This window comes from Molossus molossus, unplaced genomic scaffold (genome assembly GCF_014108415.1).
Source record: "Molossus molossus isolate mMolMol1 unplaced genomic scaffold, mMolMol1.p scaffold_m16_p_9, whole genome shotgun sequence".
Classification (NCBI taxonomy): domain Eukaryota; kingdom Metazoa; phylum Chordata; class Mammalia; order Chiroptera; family Molossidae; genus Molossus; species Molossus molossus.
Window position 1 is genome coordinate 107,245,492 of NW_023425403.1, and position 18,024 is coordinate 107,263,515.

Here is an 18,024-nt window from a genome sequence, read left to right on the forward strand (position 1 = left end):
CTCACTGTCTCTCAGTCATCATACAGTTTTCATATTTTAAAGGAAAAGTTTCTTATGTGGCAGGTAAACATTTGCATTTGGGGCATATTACACTAAAAACCACCTTGCTTAAAAAGAAGAAGAATCTAAGCACCGAGTAACAGCTGGAGGTCTTCTGCAGCGTCTGACACTGACAGGGACACGTGTGCGAGCCTGTGCTGCCCACGTTTGCCGGGGCCCCTGGGGGACGAGGGCCCTCCCTCTGCGCCAGGTCCCCCTCTGTGACCCAGACCTTTAGCAGCCAGCACTGAATACGGTGATGGAAGACAGGGCAGACCTGGACGGGACCCTACTCCAGACGAGCTGGAGGAGAGGAGAGGACTCCTTCATCCACCGCAGTCTCCGCGTCATGAGGCCTGTGCTCACACTGCTCTGGGCTCTGGGGACACGGGCACGGATACTTGGTCAGCGGCCAGTCAGGGAGACGGACAGTCACAGCTTGGCCGCGAGGCGCTGTGACTGACTGTCCCCAGCTGGCTGCTGAGCACCCAGGCTCCGTGCCAGTGGGCAGTGACCCTGTATAAGGTCGCTCCTCACGGAGACTCTGCGGGTCAGAGGGAGACAGACAGTGAAGAGTAGTTCAGTGAGTAAAACACAAGGCAGCTAACAGGTGGTCAGTCCTGGGGGCGTCGTAGTGCGAGGTCGTGGCGCCAGGAAACCAGGGGGTGGTCAGAATGCCCTCGTGGTGGAGGACGTGGGCCAGTGAGCCGGGTGACTCGGGCAGAGTGTCGCAGGCAGGGGGACATTCGCGGCAGGGCCAGCGTGCTGTGGAAGGGAGCCTCTGGGTCGGGTTGGGGGGAGCTCGGGCGCAGGAGGGAGGACAGCCTGGAGGTCATCGGACGCGCCCACTCGTCTGCTGGGACCGGAGCGCAGTCTGCAGTGCTTGGAGCCACGGAGTGCCATGGTCTGACTTACTCCGTTTTCCGTTAAAAATAACTCTGTTTGAATAACTTTAAATAACATGCAGTACAACTTACCCTCTTCAAGGGTACAGTCCACTGGGTTCCGTCGTGGTCACAGGGACGTGGCACTGTCGTAACGGTCGACTTCGGAGCATGTCCGTCTCCGTGCAGAGAAGTCCGTGCGCCTTCCAGCGCCTTCCCCCGTCTGGAGCCCCCAGGAGTGTGCTTTCTGCCTTTGTGCATCTGCCATTCTGGAAAGTTCACGCACGTGGAAGCACGTGGCACGCGCCTGTCGTGGCGGCTTCTCCCACTCGGCACGAGGTTGTCAGGCTCTGTCCGTAGCACCACGGACCAGGCGGCACCCTCCTTAGGCAAGGCCGTCCGCGCCCGGTGGTGTGACCCGCTCATCCGCCCAAGGAGATTTGGGTCGTCCCTGCTCTCCGGCGGCTGTGAATCGTGACCAGTCTGTTTATCCTCACAGGTCGTAGGACCGTTTCTGGTGTTGTGATCATGACCAGCGAACGTTCATGTGTGAACACGCGTGGACTCGTGTTGCTGACCACCCATGTTTCCGGGGCCTGGTGCACCCCCCAGAGTGCGGGGGACCGGGGCTGTGCAGCGGCGAGGGTGACTGGGCCAGGTCGAGGGGCGCACCTGCCAGGGGTCCCGTGGGAGAGGGTGAGCGTGGGGCGGGGCTGGCGGGAAGGTGTAAGACAGTCATCACGCGGGTGTTTCAGTCAGAGTCGGCCTTCTCCTCTGACTCGTTGCCATGGCCACTTGCCCTCCACGCCCTGGGCCTCGCGGAGCAGGTGAGGGTGGGGGACAGACCCACCAAATTCAGTGTTTCCACAGGAAGGGGGTGACGGGGCTCGTGCCTGGTCCCCTTTGAGTTCCAGCAGAAATCCCAGCAGAGGGACGGATGAGGCCGCATGTTTAGCTTCCACGGCACTGAGTCTGAGGACCTGGGACACTGGCTCGTCTGCTGTCCTCTCGCAGGGGAACGTCGGCCTCAGCCGTGTGGGGCCCGCGAAATCAACCCCAGCTGACGTCGTGCCCCTCGCCCTATTAGCCTGACCAAACACAGCAGGCCAGTGTTTAAGCTGATAATTTCGTATGGCCCACGAACGCTGTCGTAAATACCAAGTGGCCCTGGGAGAGTAGGGTCCCCTCCCCCAGGCCAGGGTCTGCCAGGCGTGGTGGAAACCTGGGGCCGGAGGAAGCTCAGACTCATCCCCTCCTGTGGGCACCGAGAGGGGTGTTTCCGGAGAGCAGGAGGGCGTGTCCCCGTCTCCGTGCCCTGGTCCCCAGCAGCGCCTGGCGTGTAGCCCTTGCTGCATCATTACTCAGTCACTGATGACCGAGTGTCCCTCTGCTTGAAACTCTCTTCCCAGATGTTCGTACAGTTCACTTGCTCGTTGTGAATTGTCACAAGCTCACGGAAGCCGCCCCGACCAGCCTCTTTCCTCCGCACATCACCTGCGGACATGCTGTCTTACTGGGATCTCGGGTGTTGTGGCCCCTCTGCAGTGGGAGCCCGGGCAGTGGCTCCGGCGCCACCTCTCCCCTGCGGCCGCCCTGGGACCTGGAGCAGGGCCTGCTGCACAGCACAGTCGTGTTCGCTGTTCGCTGGCAGTAACCGCGCTTCCCCACCCTCCCCCGTGTGCCGTGTCTCCTTTCTCGGCACCAGCGCATCTTCCCATCGCTTCCCTGGCCAGTGACTGTCTACTGAGACGGACACGCAAGGCCGGGTCGGGCTACGGGACATGCCGAGGAAGCGTGTGACGTGGCTCCTATTTTCGAGGTGCTATGGTGTTCTAATTGACCGTGCAGTGTTGTAAGTTTGAAAAACTTAACTGCAAATTAATGAAAGCCCCCGTCCTCTGATAGCACTTCACAATGCATCACAAGTACAGTTGTGCACACTATCTACTGCATGACACAGGCGCGTTGACGGTGTGTCAGAACCTCGCGGAAGGGTCCGGAGACTGAGCTGCGATTCAGGAAACACAGCGGGCGTCAGCGAGGGGCGGGTGTGACCTGAGAAGGAAGCGGGAGATGGATGCTTTCGTCTCCCAGGGGACGGGCCCGAAGGCCGGAAGGCTGCCCCTATGGGTGCGCCTGGCCGCGGGGCTCTGCGGTCAGACGTCCAGCCGGGTGGCGGGGGGTTGGGGGGCAGTGTCCGAAGGCCCGCGGGTCCCGTGGAGTTTACACCGTGTTGTGCTAGGAGGAGCCTTAGAAGATTGGAAACAGGGTCACCGTGTGGCGTGGGGTTCGGAGGTCTGTTCCACAAGCAGGGGCATGATGGCTGGAGGAGATGGGGATCCCCTTGCAGGAAGAGAGCAGTGAGGGCCGGGGCTCAGGGGCCCCCGGAAGCCAGGCCTCTGTGTGGCCCACGCAGTGAGCAGCCAGGTGACAGACAGCACTGTCAGCCCCTCCCCGCCTACATCTCAAACAACTGCGTCGTCTCGATTTTAAATGGTTGATTCTTTCACAGGGTAACGGCTGTCATTTCAATACAGTCGTGAACATGAGCTGGTACAGACGCTACAGAAGACGCTATGTGATTTTCTGACTTGCACTTGAATATATGCAACTCTATGAGAGAATTGGTGGGAGAATTTTTTCAGTCTCAGAAGCAGAGTTTGAGGATAATAGAAAGGGCCAGGGGATATCCGCGTCCTGGTGTCGAGAGGAGATGGAATTCAGGATTCTTAAATACAACCATCCAGGAGAAATGAACATTCTCCCTCCACAAGCCTGGGTTCCTTTTTCTTAAGTTTTAGAACTGTCTGCCCTCCAATACCCGTGGGTGGAATGCACGTTAGAGTCAGCTGCCTGTTGTCTGTCTAAGAGACGTCCGTCCTCTCTGGCTTCAGTCTCACGAGGTCCTTCCTTTCGGATCCCCGGGCAGACCTACGGATCGGGAATGGTTATCCGGCGTAAGTCAATCCCTGCTGCTTTTAGATGTGCAAGTAGAGGGTGTAGCTAAGTAATCAGGTATTTCCCTCTGGTTTTCAAATGTGAGTATTGGTAGTACAGTCTTTGTTGAGAGTCAGACCAGGTCTGTGCCGAGAACACTGCTCTGGAAAGAACAGACAGCAGAGTGCATGTGCAGGGCCCTGGGCCTCTGACTCAGCTCGTCGCGGAAGGCTGCTGGGAAACCGAATCATCATCTTCCTGTTAGAAATAATATACATGCGATTAATCCGGTCCAGACCCCCAAAGGGTTCCCCGTTGTAAGCTTTCCTGTGTACAGTCCATATCTGATGTACTGTTTAACCTATAAACAAACACTTTAAAAACAAAAGAAGACATGAAATATAAACGGAAATTTAACAAAAATAAATGAAAAGCACAGTAAAAAGTGAAAATGTAATACTTATAAGCAGCAATAAGACTATTCACAACACAATTTCCCAAGATGCTGACACAGGGAGGCAGGGAGGTCAGCAGACCCCTCGGCGTACCCCTTCCTTCGTGGCCGGAGACAGTGCTGGTCACAAGGTGTTGGCGAGGGCGCGTCGGGCTGACCGAGGTGCTGGGCAGTCGGGTCAGAGGGAGCCTTCACCTCCCAGGGCCTCCCCTTGATTTGTGATACTGAAAATCCGTTCTTGGGTATGCCTTTGATTTGGAACTAGGTTTCGCTTTTAAATGTTTTAAATGGATTTTCTATTCTCTCTGCATAGTAACTAATAAGACAGATGATCTTAATGTTTCATCTGCTACCTTATTGTTTCCTTGTCATTTAGTTGTATGATTTCCAAAAGAATGCCTGAGGCACATTTATTTAATGGCAGTTAATTTTCTGTTGAGTACCTCTGCTGCCTCTCTAGTGTAGAGACTGGAATAGGGCAAGTAGATTTTTAAAAAAATTTAATTGAATATTTATATAAACACCTATGAAAGAATAATTTTAAAACTAAGATGAAGTGGGTAAATACTGAGAAAAATATAAAATATCAAAATTGGCACCAGAAATAGAAAAAAGAAATAGAAATTTTTTTTAAGCCTTAAAGAAATTTAAATGGTAAAATCTTCCCATCCCCCAAAATATCCAAGGACATATTTTTTTACGGGTGAGCTCTACCACATTGTCAAGAGATAATGAATTAGTCTCTTGTGCATGTTGCTCCAGAAAACATGGTAAGCCTCTGCCTCATTGTACGAGGCTGGTGTGATCTTGATTCCAAAGGGAGGTAGAGGGAAAAGTTATAAATAATTCTATGTATGGATATAAAGATAAAATATTCTAAGTAAAATATTATCGAACCCAAAAGTGTATGAAATATATAAAAATGTGTGTGTGTGTGTGTGTGTGTGTGTGTGTAGCCCTTGCCTGGTGGCTCAGTTGGTTGGATCATCATCATCCCGTACATCAGAAGGTGGTAAATTCAATTTCTGGTCTGCGCACATTCCTAGCTTGTAGGTTTGATCCTGGTCAGGGCACATATAGGAGGCAACCAATCAATGTTTCTCCCTCACATCAGTGTTTCTCTCTCTCCCTTTTTCTCCCTTACTCTGGGGGCCTTGGATGGGGAAACCTAATATTAATTGTCCCAAATTAATCTACGTATTGTTTGGAATATCAATCAGAATTATTTTGATATATTTATACGCTTATTTAAAAAGCTATAGGGAAGAATAAAAGTGAGCAATTAGCTGAATTAACTTTGCAAAAGAAGAGTAACTTCTACCAGATATTCAGATATATAAGAAATGAAAATAATTAAGGAAACAATAGAAATAAAAAGGGTGCCAGGAGCTGGAGACACATACTTATCTAGCTAGACAGATGATAGGTAGGAGACAAGGTAGGTAGGTAGGTAGGTAGATATTTAAATATAAGAGAGAGAAAAAACGAGGAAGCAGATGGAGAGAGGGAGCAGGGAGAGAGTTAAAGAAAGAAAGAGGAACCTTACTATCCTTCTATGGGTTCTAGTACTTTGGCTGTTGATCGTATTGCTTTTTCTAGATAGATTATCATATTATCTATAAATAGCCATTTTATATATGAATTTTAAATATACATTTAAATACTAGATATGATAGCAAACTGACAAACTATATAAACAAAAATTCTGATTCTATCTAAAATTGCATATGAATGAAAGTGGTCTATAGACAGATTAAAGGTCAGTGTGTGAAAGGTAAAACCATAAATATAAAGCTAATGGATTAAAATATAGAAAGTTATCTTTGAGATTTCAAAACAAAGCCCCAAAAGCACAACTGTAAAGAAAACAGTTATTTGATTATCTCAAAAGTAAGAATTTCTGTTCAACGAAGAACAACATGGATAAAGTTAACAGACGTGTGACATTTGGGCGAATGTATCTGCAGTGTTTACAACCGACCAGGAACTGTTACCTAAAATAGTAAAGAACTTTTGCAAAGTAACAACACAGTGGTAGCAGCCTCCATAAAAAATGAGCAAAAGGCACGAGCAGGAAATTGACAGACGGTGAAACCAAAGGTTGACCAGCATATCTGGAAGGTGGCGCGCTCGCTAGCCAGCAGGAGGACACAGTGGGCACAGTGAGACCCTTTGCCTGTCACACTAGCTAGCGGGAGGCCTGGATGACGCGGAGTCAGGGGAACTGTGAGCACACGGGGACCTTCATGGCCGAGGCCGTGGAGACGGGTGGTCACTCTGAAGAGCAGCTGGTCACTGATCACTCAGATTCAGTGTATGCACATCCATTAGGGACATGCCCCCCTGCTCCCGACGTTCTCACGAAGGCCCCCAAAGGGTTGTGGAGGAGTGTTTCTCATGGCGGTGTGTCCTGGGGAGTGAGGGAGTGTAGTGCTCATTGTGGGGAGCTCTGTGCAGCCATGAGGAGCAGTGGAGCACCTGTACACAGAGCAAGGAAGTACATCTGCAGAGCGGTGGAGCACCTGTACACAGAGCAAGGAAGTACATCTGCAGAGCAGTGGAGCACCTGTACACAGAGCAAGGAAGTACATCTGCAGAGCGGTGGAGCACCTGTACACAGAGCAAGGAAGTACATCTGCAGAGCGGTGGAGCACCTGTACACAGAGCAAGGAAGTACATCTGCAGAGCGGTGGAACACCTGTACACAGAGCAAGGAAGTACATCTGCAGAGCGGTGGAGCACCTGTACACAGAGCAAGGAAGTACATCTGCAGAGCGGTGGAGCACCTGTACACAGAGCAAGGAAGTACATCTGCAGAGCGGTGGAGCACCTGTACACAGAGCAAGGAAGTACATCTGCAGAGCGGTGGAGCACCTGTACACAGAGCAAGGAAGTACATCTGCAGAGCGGTGGAGCACCTGTACACAGAGCAAGGACGTACATCTGCAGAGCGGTGCTCCGTGAAACAAAACGGAATGAAATCTGTACCCCTGTACCATTTTCATAAATCAAAAATACATACACATAAGGAAGGGTAATGTTTTCTAAAAACACAAACAAAAGGAGCAACATTAAATGCGTTACAGGTGTTGCCTACTGTGAAAGTAGTAAATGGAGATAAAAAAAAGAATAAATAGTTTCTTAAACATAAATTAGTGAAAGTCATTATACATTCCACCACTCATAATTGCATTGGGCATTTTATTCAATAACTGTTTTACTTTAACCAGAATAATAGTAAATTTTATCAATCTTTTATTTCCAAATATGTCTAGTGATACCTCTAAGATTTATTTGAAAAAGGTACTACTAACTCATTATGTGGTTATGTTGGTAAAATCTTCCTTTAAATAATATATCTGATTTCACTGCAAGTTTGAATTCCCATGAATAGCCTGAGGCAATACCTACTCTACACTGAACCATGATTTGTTTTTTATCTTTTCATTTATTACAAAAGGCACTGAAAATATTACTAAATAATTAGACTTTTTTCCTCAATTAACCAGTAGTATTAACATAAGTAATTTATACAAATTTACCAAACCAATATAATAGACATAACCAACACAGAATTGTAACCATCGTTTTGTATTTCAGTCTCTTTTCTTTTGTTCTGGTTCACACTGTGATGTCAGAGCCAGTGAGATGCACAGCACAGATACTGTTTAGTTTCAGTGCGGAGACAGTCCCCTCACAGACGCTGATGGCTCCCACTCGGACAAGGACGGCCACAGTGGCTGCAGTGACCACAGCAGCGTCCGCGCCTACGAAGACCTGCTCCTGTGAGCTGGGCTGCTGGAAGCTGGGAGCAGCAGGAAGGGGGCGCGCAGGGAGGCGGGAGCTGCCAGCACCCTCCTGAAGCCGCGGGACTGCGGGACCGGAGGGGCGGGGAGCCCTGTTTGTCTCCCTCCACCGAGAGGCAGGAGGGAGCTGCACCTGAGTGTGTGGCCACCTGCACAATTGCCACAGCATTCCCACCGACGTTACCTCCAAACAAAGGGAGCCATCAGGGACAACGGGGTCACCACATGAACCAGGCCCCCTGCCAGGGGCGCTCCAGCCCAGCAGGCAACAGTACCTGCCCCGCTCCAGCCAGCGTTCCCAACTGCTCCGCACAGGGAGCCAACAGAGGGCCCTCATCCACAGGGCCACTTTCTGTGCAAGGGACAAGACAGAGAGTGCAGAGAGAGGCTGGGGAGCTGTGGGAGGGCTGGGGAGCACCCTTATTTATGTCCCCTGCACCTCCACCGTGTGAGCGAAGGCTCCCCAGGTGCTCTGGCCTCCCTGCCGGGTCACAGCAGCATGTTCCTGGACACATCACCTGGCCATTGAGCCCCACAAAGGGAGCAGCAGGATCAACAGGGCATTCCCGCACACACCTGACCCCACCTGGGCCGCCCTGGCTCAGCACGCTGGTGCCCTGGACACTCTGGTCACCTGTCCCACTCCTACCGGCCTGCCACAGGGACCTGTCACACAGCCTACACATGGCTGCTTCTACATAAGTTCGCTTCTTTGATCGGAGAGAGAGCTATTCGGTATAATGCATGTAAAGGAACGAGGAAATCCCCAGGGAGGAGGTGGGACACACCACGGAGATGGAGATAAATACTTTGCCTAATGAGAAATTCAAAGAAACATCCATAAAGATGCTCACCGAACTTGAGAGTGGAGTAGAGGAACTTAGGGAGAACTTCAGCAAAGACTTAAAAAGTATGATAAAGAACCAAGCAGACCTGAGGAATTCAGTAACTGAAGTGAAAAATACGTTAGAAAGAATCAGCTGCTGGTTAGCTAAGACAGAAGAATGGATTGCTGACCTGGAAGACGGACTACTGGAAATCACCCTATCAGAACAGCAAAAAGAAAAAATAATTTTTTTTTTTTCAAAAGAGGACAGTTTAAGGGACTTCTGGGATAACATCAAGTACTCAAACATTCTCATTATAAGGATCCAGAAGGAAAAGAAAGAGAGAAAGGGACAGAAACTTTATAATAGCTAAAAACGGCCCTGGCTGGTTTGGGCTCAGCAATTAGCGCATCAGCCCACAGACCAATAAGTCTCGGGTTCGACTCCGGTCAAGGGCATGTGCTTCAGTTGCGGTTTGACCAGGCCCTGGTCGGGTCACACAGGAGGCAACCAGTCGATGGATGTGGCTCTATCACATTGATGTTTCTCTCTGTCTCTCTGTTCTCTGTCCCTCCCTCCCTCCCACTCTAGCTAATGATAAATAGAAAAATATCCTCGGGTGAGGAATTTTAAAAAGTGTACTATATAATAGCCAAAAACTTTCCTAGCCTTGGAAAGGACACAGACATTCAGTTCAAGCCTCAAAAGCGCATCGTTGAAACCAAGGAGAACCAGACGAAGCCACATTATAATTCTCGAAGGAGCAAGAGGAAAACAACGATTCCATGTGACGGAATCCCCGTAAAGCTATCAGCTGAGCCCTCAGCACAAAGTTTATAGGCCAGAGAGGAGTAGCATGTCTTAACAGGACATCTTTGAAGAGCTGGAAAGAGAACCCACAACCTAGAATAATTTGCCCAGCAAGGTTATCATTTAGGATTGAAGGAAAGAAAAAATAAATAAATAAAGCAGTTCATCACCATTAAACCAACTTCACAAGAAATGTTAACGGGCCTTCTTTAAGCAGAAGGGGAAAGGATATAGCCCGAAATAAGAATATTTGAGAAAGAAAAAATATCTCAGGTAAAAGCCAAATAATAAATACAGCAAGTCAGACATTTTAAAGAAAAGAAGTATCAAAACTCAACTCAAACTACAATAAGTAATTAGGAGGTACACAACACAAAAATATCCAAGATGTGACACACAAAGCATGGAGGTGGGAGTAAACATACCCTTCTACTACGTGTTCGGTAGATGCCTACCAGCTTAAAGCAGACTGCTACAGGTATGGAGGGATATGCAGGAAACATCATGGCAACCATAAACGAAAACCTACAAAAGAATCCGAAGAGCAAAGAGAAATGCGCCCAAACAAAATACTAAGGAAAACGAGCAACCGCAGAGGGAGAGAGAGAGAGAAGAACGGAACAGAGGAGAACGGTCAGAACAAAACGAAACAAAACCATAATGGCGATAAGTATGTTATATATTTGTCAGTCATCACTTTAAATGCAAGTGGATTAAATGCTTCAATAAAAAGACCCAGGGTGAAGCAGTGAATTAAAAAACAGCCCATCTGTATGCTGCTTACAGAAGACTCACTTCAAATCAATGAAAGTGAGGGAATGGAAAAAGACATTCCATGCAAATATAAATGAAAAGAAAGCGTGGGTAGAAATGCTCATCAGACAAAAATACTTTAAAACAAAAAATGTAAAAAAAGGCAAAGAAGGATATTACATAATTATAAGGGGGTCGATCCAAGAGGAAGATACAATAATCATATACATCTGTGCACCCAAAACAGAAGCACTTAAATATATAAAGCAATCATTAATGAACATAAGGGGAGAAATCTCACTAATACAATAATAGTAGGGGATTTTACTATCCCACTCACATCAATAGATAGATTATCCACACAGAGAAAAAGGAAAAAATGGCCTTAAATGTCACATTACAACAGGTTAACTTAATAGTCATAGAACATTTCATCCCTAAACTGCAGAATACACGTTTTCAAGGGCACATGAAACATTCTCCAGATCACATAGAAATCATTAAATAAGCTCAGTAAATTCAAGGAGGCTAAAATCATATTAAGCATCTTTTCTGACAGCAATGGCATGAAACTAGAAATCAACTACAAGACGAAAACTGGAAAAAACACAAATATTTGGAGACTAAACTGCATGGTGCTAGTCAACCAGTGGATCAAAGAGAAAATCAAACAAGAAATAAAAAACAATCTTGAAACAAATGAAAATAAAAACACAACTTTTCAAAATGTATAGGATACAGCAAAAGCAGTTGCAAGAGGAAAGTTCATAGCTATGCCGGCTTTCCTCAAGAAACAAGAAAATCCCAAGTAAGTCATCTAAGTTTACACCTAAAGGAACTAGAAAAAGAAGAACAGCCCTGGCCGAGTGGCTCAGTTGGTTGGAGCATTGTCCTATACACCAAAAGGTTGTGGGATCCATTCCCATTCAGGGCACGTACCTAGGTTGTAAGTTTGTCCCCTAGTCTGGGCACATATGGGAGACTGCTGATCAATGGCTCTTACATTTCTATTGTTTTTAGTGCGGCCACTATGGAAAACAACGTGTAGATTTCTCAAAAAATTTTGTATCTGAAAAAACAAAGACACGAATCCAAAAAGATACATGCAGCCCTATGTCCATTGCAGTATTACTAGTCATAGCCAAGATCATGGAAGCCAACTAGGTGTCCATTAATATGCGAATAGACAAAGAAGATGTGAAATTACACACACACACTCACACACACACACACACAATGTAGTATCACTCCGCCATATAAAAAAAAATTACAACTTGCCATTTCCAACAACATGGATGGATTCGCAGGGTATTATGCTAAGTGATGTAAGTCAGATAAAGACAAATACATTTCACTTATATGTGGAATATAAAGAAAAACAAATGAATAAACAAAACAAGAAACAGAAATAGGTCCATGAAGATAGAAAACAAGCTGATGGCTGCCAAAGGGGAGGAGACTAGGGGGACTGGTATAAAATAAATGAAAATTTAAAAATAGGAAAAGTGAGAAGCCAGCAGACAGACGGGACCCGTGGGGAGCCATGTGGCTGGTCACAGTATCACGCAGAGCAGCAGTGGTGGTGATGGTTATCAAGGCAACATATTGAGCACTTAATACCACCATCGAACACTTAGATACAGAAATTCTAATTGAATACATATAACTGAAAAATAAAACGTCAAGTCCCATAGAATTGGAGTAAAATAAATAAAACAAAACATATGCCAACAATTTTGAAAGGAATAAATCAAGAAAGAGATCGCAATTAATAAATGACTACTTAAATACGATCCTAGGAAGAGTTGAAAAGTATCATTCAGACATGTTCTAGATTTAAAAAAAAAAAAATGAAATATAATTACCAGAGGACTAATTTCAAGCATTTATTTATAAATGAATCTCAAATTGGTTTTAAGATCTTAGAGATCAGAGACACGCACCCAGAGAATGAATTTATTCTCATAGTTAGTCGCAGCTGTGACGTGGAGGATTGTTTTGCATGGTGCACACATTTTAAATTTAAGAAGGGAGCTCTGTAGCTTTTGGCCCACGGTGCTGAAATCACTATGCTCTTAACAACAATAAGAAAGGATGATCTCCGAATGCAGTGTGTGAGCAGCACAGTGAGCCTCCGGTGTGTGTCGCTGCTCATCAGAGGCGGGAACGGAACCCCACGCCTGTGTGATGAGTGACCCCCGGGAGGCTCATGACGGCTCGAAGCAGTGGAAAGGCCGATTTTCCTGACTGTGGCAGCTCAGCATGGCCACGGTGCTCAGTAATTCACATCCGTTTCCCACCAGCGAGCAAACATCGGGAATGGCCACGTGGCTCCAGAACCACATAGTAGCAGAGTTTATTTGTGGCAGAAGGAAGGCGTTCCCTTTTGGTAAAGTTAAGTCGCGTAGAGGTAAATTCGAAGATTTTTAGGCACGAAAATATATCAAAGTTTATAATAGAATCGTTTTGTTTCAAACTAATGTTTAAAAATTAGGAAGAAATTTATTGTAAAACAGCATCAAAACAGGCATTTCAGATTACTTTTTTTTAACATGACTGTGTCTTTGTAAGAAATCGATTTAATATTAAAGTGTACGTTGTATAGGAAATGGAGCGAAGAGAGAGAGGAGCGTTGGAGAGAGACGGTTTTCATCCAGGGCCATGTTTCGTCAGAGGCTGCATTCCGCTGTCCCCAGGCGCAGACGCACCCCAGATAAAACGCAGGACCGTAGAGAGCACGTCCCGCTCATTCACAGAACAGCTCAGAGTCAGAAAAAGACAAGTGCGCGTTGCTAAGTTCGCAGGGCCTCTCATTTTCTCTTCTCCACCCGTTTCAGGCCCTGGAAAGTGAATTTGTCTCCTGCCAACTCCACCAGTGGATCGACCTTATATTTGGCTACAAGCAGCGAGGACCAGAAGCGGTTCGTGCTCTGAATGTGTTTCACTACTTGACCTACGAGGGCTCTGTGAACCTGGACAGCGTCACGGACCCTGTGCTCAGGGAGGTAGGTGTTCAGCGCCAGGATCTCCCCCGAAATCTGTCACCCCTCAGACACAAATGTGGCTCTCACATTTCCTTTCAACATACATTTTTACGAAATATACAGCTCAATCCTTGACAGACGGAAAAATGAATGTTACTTGTCAAAGCCGAGTAAGGAGCCCGGTGTGTTCCTGTTTGAATTGCCAGTGTGTCTGCAGCCCCTTGCCCTGGTTCCCTTCGGCCCCGGGTCCCCGGCAAGCTCAGTGCCCGTGTGCCATGCGCGTTCCTGTTTGAATTGCCAGTGTGTCTGCAGCCCCTTGCCCTGGTTCCCTTCGGCCCCAGGTCCCCGGCAAGCTCAGTGCCCGTGTGCCATGCGAGACCTAGCTGGATGTGCAACCAGTTCTCAGGAAAATACTGTCCCTGGGCATTTTTTTTTTTTTATCCTCACCCGAGGACATTTTTCCATTTTTTTGTTCAGATAGAGTGGGAGGGAGGGAGAGGCAGAGAGAGAGAGAAACATCGACGTGAAAGGGACACATCAAGTGGCTGCCACCCACATGACCAACCAGGGCCGGGGACAAACTGCAACCGAGGCACGTGCCCTTAGCGGGAACCGAACCCGGGTCTCTCTGGACTACAAGCCGACGCTCTAACCGCTGAGCCAAACCGGCCAGGGCCCCTGGGCATTTTTTTAATAAAAGCAAAACGACAGCCTCCTAGACAGAAGACTCAAAACTGCGTCCGTGAAGTAGATGAGACTGGAGTGTCTTACTCCCGCGTGTTCTCACGCTGGAACTCCCGCTCACGGCTAGGAATTGCATGTTACAGCGGCGACGTTGGTCCGTTTCCTCTCGCGGCACACACACCATTACTGACCTTCTGCGGCACGCCCACAAATGTCAGTTTGCCGGCCTGACAAACAACAGGATGGTTATCATTCACTCGCACCGACGGCTGTCGTGCGGCTGTGGGCTGTCCACCTGCCGGCCTGTGGGAAGGGCGGGCGCAGGGCCCTGCTGGGCGGTCGGGTGTGGCGTGGCGGTACACAGGTGGGCATCGCGGGGTTAGCGTTCGTGTGTGAGTACTTTAGTGCAAATGTTCAGAGAAAACATTGCTTTAGTCCCTTCCTCGTTGCACAGGACGAGTGCGGAACGGTGGCGAGCTGGCTATGCGGTGTCGCAGGAGGCATGTCCTGTCATCACCCCCCCCCCCTCGCCCTGGGCCCCGTGCAGAACGGGCGGCCGCTTCTGCCTTTCTAGTCCGCTGGATGCTCTTATTTTCTTATCTTCTATTTTAGAGGTGGGCCACTTGTCAATTTGGAGAAATAAGCCTCTACAAGGAAAGTTTGCATCCATAAAGTTATTTCTTACATACCTCCATGGACACAAATGACTGTTGTGTGGCTTCAGGCCCAGGGGAAGGAGAGGAAGAACCTCACGACCATGGGCCCCTGGGCCGGGACAGCCGACATCCAGAGCACACGCGAGCGTGGTCGTGCGTGTGTGGTCGTGCGTGTGGACACAGCGTGAGCCCGGAGCAGAATGGCTCCCAAAGCTGGGGTGAGAGCGAAGCCAGATATGATGAGAGCAGCGGGTGAAATAGGGGGTTTTCTCTACAGCACATTCCTCTCACCTAACTTAGCATCTCCCAGTCGTGTACAAACTGTAATAAGATTATTTTGTAGGAGATCATTCTGAGCTTAATTATTCTCTTAACAATATGCCTTTGCTTAACACATGCCCAGTTCTACAAACTCCTTGCAAACTATACTCTCCTTTTAGAACCAATATCTTAGAATAATAAAAATAAAAAAAAAGTCATTGGAATAGCTTCTTATGTTATTCCAAGATCAACTTCAAATTTTTTTTGACTTTTAAAGACTGTAGACAGTTTTGTTCCTGAATATTTTATTATACATTTTTATCCATTATAAAATCCTGTTCTTATAAAGACAGTTGCAAGTAAATCCTCTTGGACAAGACAGATATTTTAAGCATATTCCATGTGATGAAAGTGTAAGGCAGCATTAACATTGACAGAAAAGTAGCATATTTTTTATATTTAAATGACAGGAAGAGAGATTAATGAGAGAATAAAAAGAAAATATTCATTACATGGACATAGTGTTTATTATTTGAATCCAGTAACAATGCCACACCATCGCTTTACCCAGTGAAGAAACAATGTATCGGTTTTTACCGTCAAACTATACAACTTCCTAATGTGTCGTACATGGAAATGTGCAGTTTCACATGTTTGATTTGGGTGGGAGTGGTTGGACCATAGAGTTTGCTGTTCGGTAGACGATGGGAACAATATGTGACACGCGCCCCTGGTGACGTGCAGTGAGGTGGACCGTCGAGTGTGGGGTGCTCAGCTCAGGACTCTCCTCCAGCCCAGCACTGCCGAGGACCGAGGTCCCAGCAGAGAGGCTCTGGGAATCCCCCGTGGTGTGTCCTCCCTCCCGAGGCTCCGCACTCGCCTCCCAGACCCAGGGACCTATTTTTCCGAGTACTGGGTGAGGAAGCTTGTACCTGGAGCCCTTGCCACCTCCCACCCGCCGGCAGGGCCCAAGCACACACCAGCAGACGCTGCGGGGCCCTGTGGGCCTGTGTCAGCTCTGCAGACTGTCTGTCAGCACAGTCAACGCTCTCGTGGACGGGAGTCCACGTTCTGGCCCCCAGCCCTTCCCGTAGCTCCTCCACCCAGCCCCACAGCTCTGGCTCTGCACCAACACGTGACACCTGGCAGGGAGGGCAGCCCAGCTCAGGCCCTGGCGCTGTCTCGGTGGCCTGGGGCGCCCTCTGCTCCCTCCGTCCCCGGGAAGGAGGGGACACAGCACAGCTCCCAGCACACAGGCGGCAGCTCCACGCACAGGAAAGGGAACTGGAGCAGCACAGTGAGGTACAGCTCTTCGCTGATCGCTGGTCATGTGCCCCTTCCACACACCGTCCCCCGGGGACGCCCTCTGGGGGCGCAGCACCCCTTTTCAGACCGGCGGTGTTGACTTCTGGGGGCGGCGCTGTGGGACGAGGACCTGAGAGGGTTGACACCCACATACACGATAGGGCGCGTGGAAAAGCAGCGCGCAGCGTGCAGCCCTTGTGTTGAGCTCGTGCGTTCTCTCTATTTGGTCATATTTATCTTAGCATTTTTAAAACATTTTTTTAATTTATTTTTGTTACAGATGTTTCCCCTTTTTCCCCCACTGACACCCCTCCTCCCAGCACTGTTGTCTGTGTCTAATGGTTATGCTATGTGCATAAATTCTTTGGTTTACCTCTCTACTCCCCCTCCAAGTTGGCCAGTCTGCTAAGGTCACTGCGTCAGGTCAATAGCACCAAAGGAAGGCTTATTACACTTATTTTACATGAAACTCCAGCTGCCCAAGGAAGATGTTTCTTTCAGAGTCTTAAATTAAACACTGATTTAAAAGAGAAAGATCTGATATATGAATGTCCCTTTTGTTTTTTTAAAAAAATCCCACATTTTAAGCTTTGAAGTGAGAGCTAAAATTTGAGAAATGGCTTAAGGTTATTGATTCATTCTTTCTTGACAGGTGAAATCATGAAGCAGCACTAACCACAGCAATTATGGCATTAAAATGTCAAGAAATTAGAGGTCAGAACAGGAGATAATTTTCTTCTCTCTGTCAGATTTAAAACTGACATTCCTTGACAGCTTTGGATCTCTGCTTGAGCGAAGGCGGGCGGCTTAACTTATTCTATACTTGTAAAGCACTAATTGATAATAAGCTTGATCGTGACAGCTTCTGGGTAGAGATGTGACAGAACCGTTCTGGTGGGAAGTTCTTCCTATGTAAACACTCGATCTGTTGGATATCTGATATCATTTAAATCGTCTCCAGTCTCGGCTTACATCATAATCCAGGCGCTTTTTTTCCATAGATGAGCTCAACTGGCTAAGCAGTTCTTTCAAGCATGATAATGAATATTTTTCCTTTTCACACGTTAATAAAAAAAACGTGATTGGGTTTATATTTGTACTTAGCAAATGATAGCCCAAAAACCGCCTTTGGACCTGTGTAGGTTCGTAACGATCCAATCCCATGGCTCTCCACCGCCTTGCCACTCAGATGTGGTCCAGAGACCGCAGTGTCCCCGTCGCCGGGAACTCCTTCAGCCCAGCCCCCAGCCCCCGGCCTACCAAGTTGGAACGCGCGTGTACGGGAATCCCGGCGGACTTGTGTGAAGCGTGGAAGCGTGGGAAGGGCCGCTGTACGCCAGGGGTGTTAGAACGAGCTGGAAAACTTTCCTACAACCGTAGACAGAGGATGCAGTGACCCCATAGCACCTCGGAGTACCCGGGGGAAGGATCGAGCCTTCAGGCATTTCGTGTGCCTCCCAGTGAAAGCCCTAAGGTAGCCGGACACTCTCCGAGCGTGTCCCCCGACTCCCAGCGAAGCAGCGTAGGGCCAGACATCGGTGAGCCCCGACTCCGGTCATGTTCCTGTAGGCCCGTGGTTTCCTCGAACTTTAAAATAACAGAATACTTACTCATGCTTACTTGT

General features: G+C 48.1%; 1 protein-coding gene across 3 annotated transcripts in view; it reads left to right on the forward strand.

Moving 5' to 3' along the window:
* The window catches only part of NBEA (neurobeachin), a 763,707-nt gene that overhangs the window by 707,938 nt on the left and 37,745 nt on the right, over nt 1-18,024 (forward strand). For all 3 annotated transcript variants that reach the window (XM_036249654.1, XM_036249655.1, XM_036249653.1), the window contains one exon: nt 13,348-13,515. In XM_036249654.1, the coding sequence (XP_036105547.1) occupies nt 13,348-13,515 (168 nt within the window). The remainder of the gene's footprint in view (nt 1-13,347; nt 13,516-18,024) is intronic.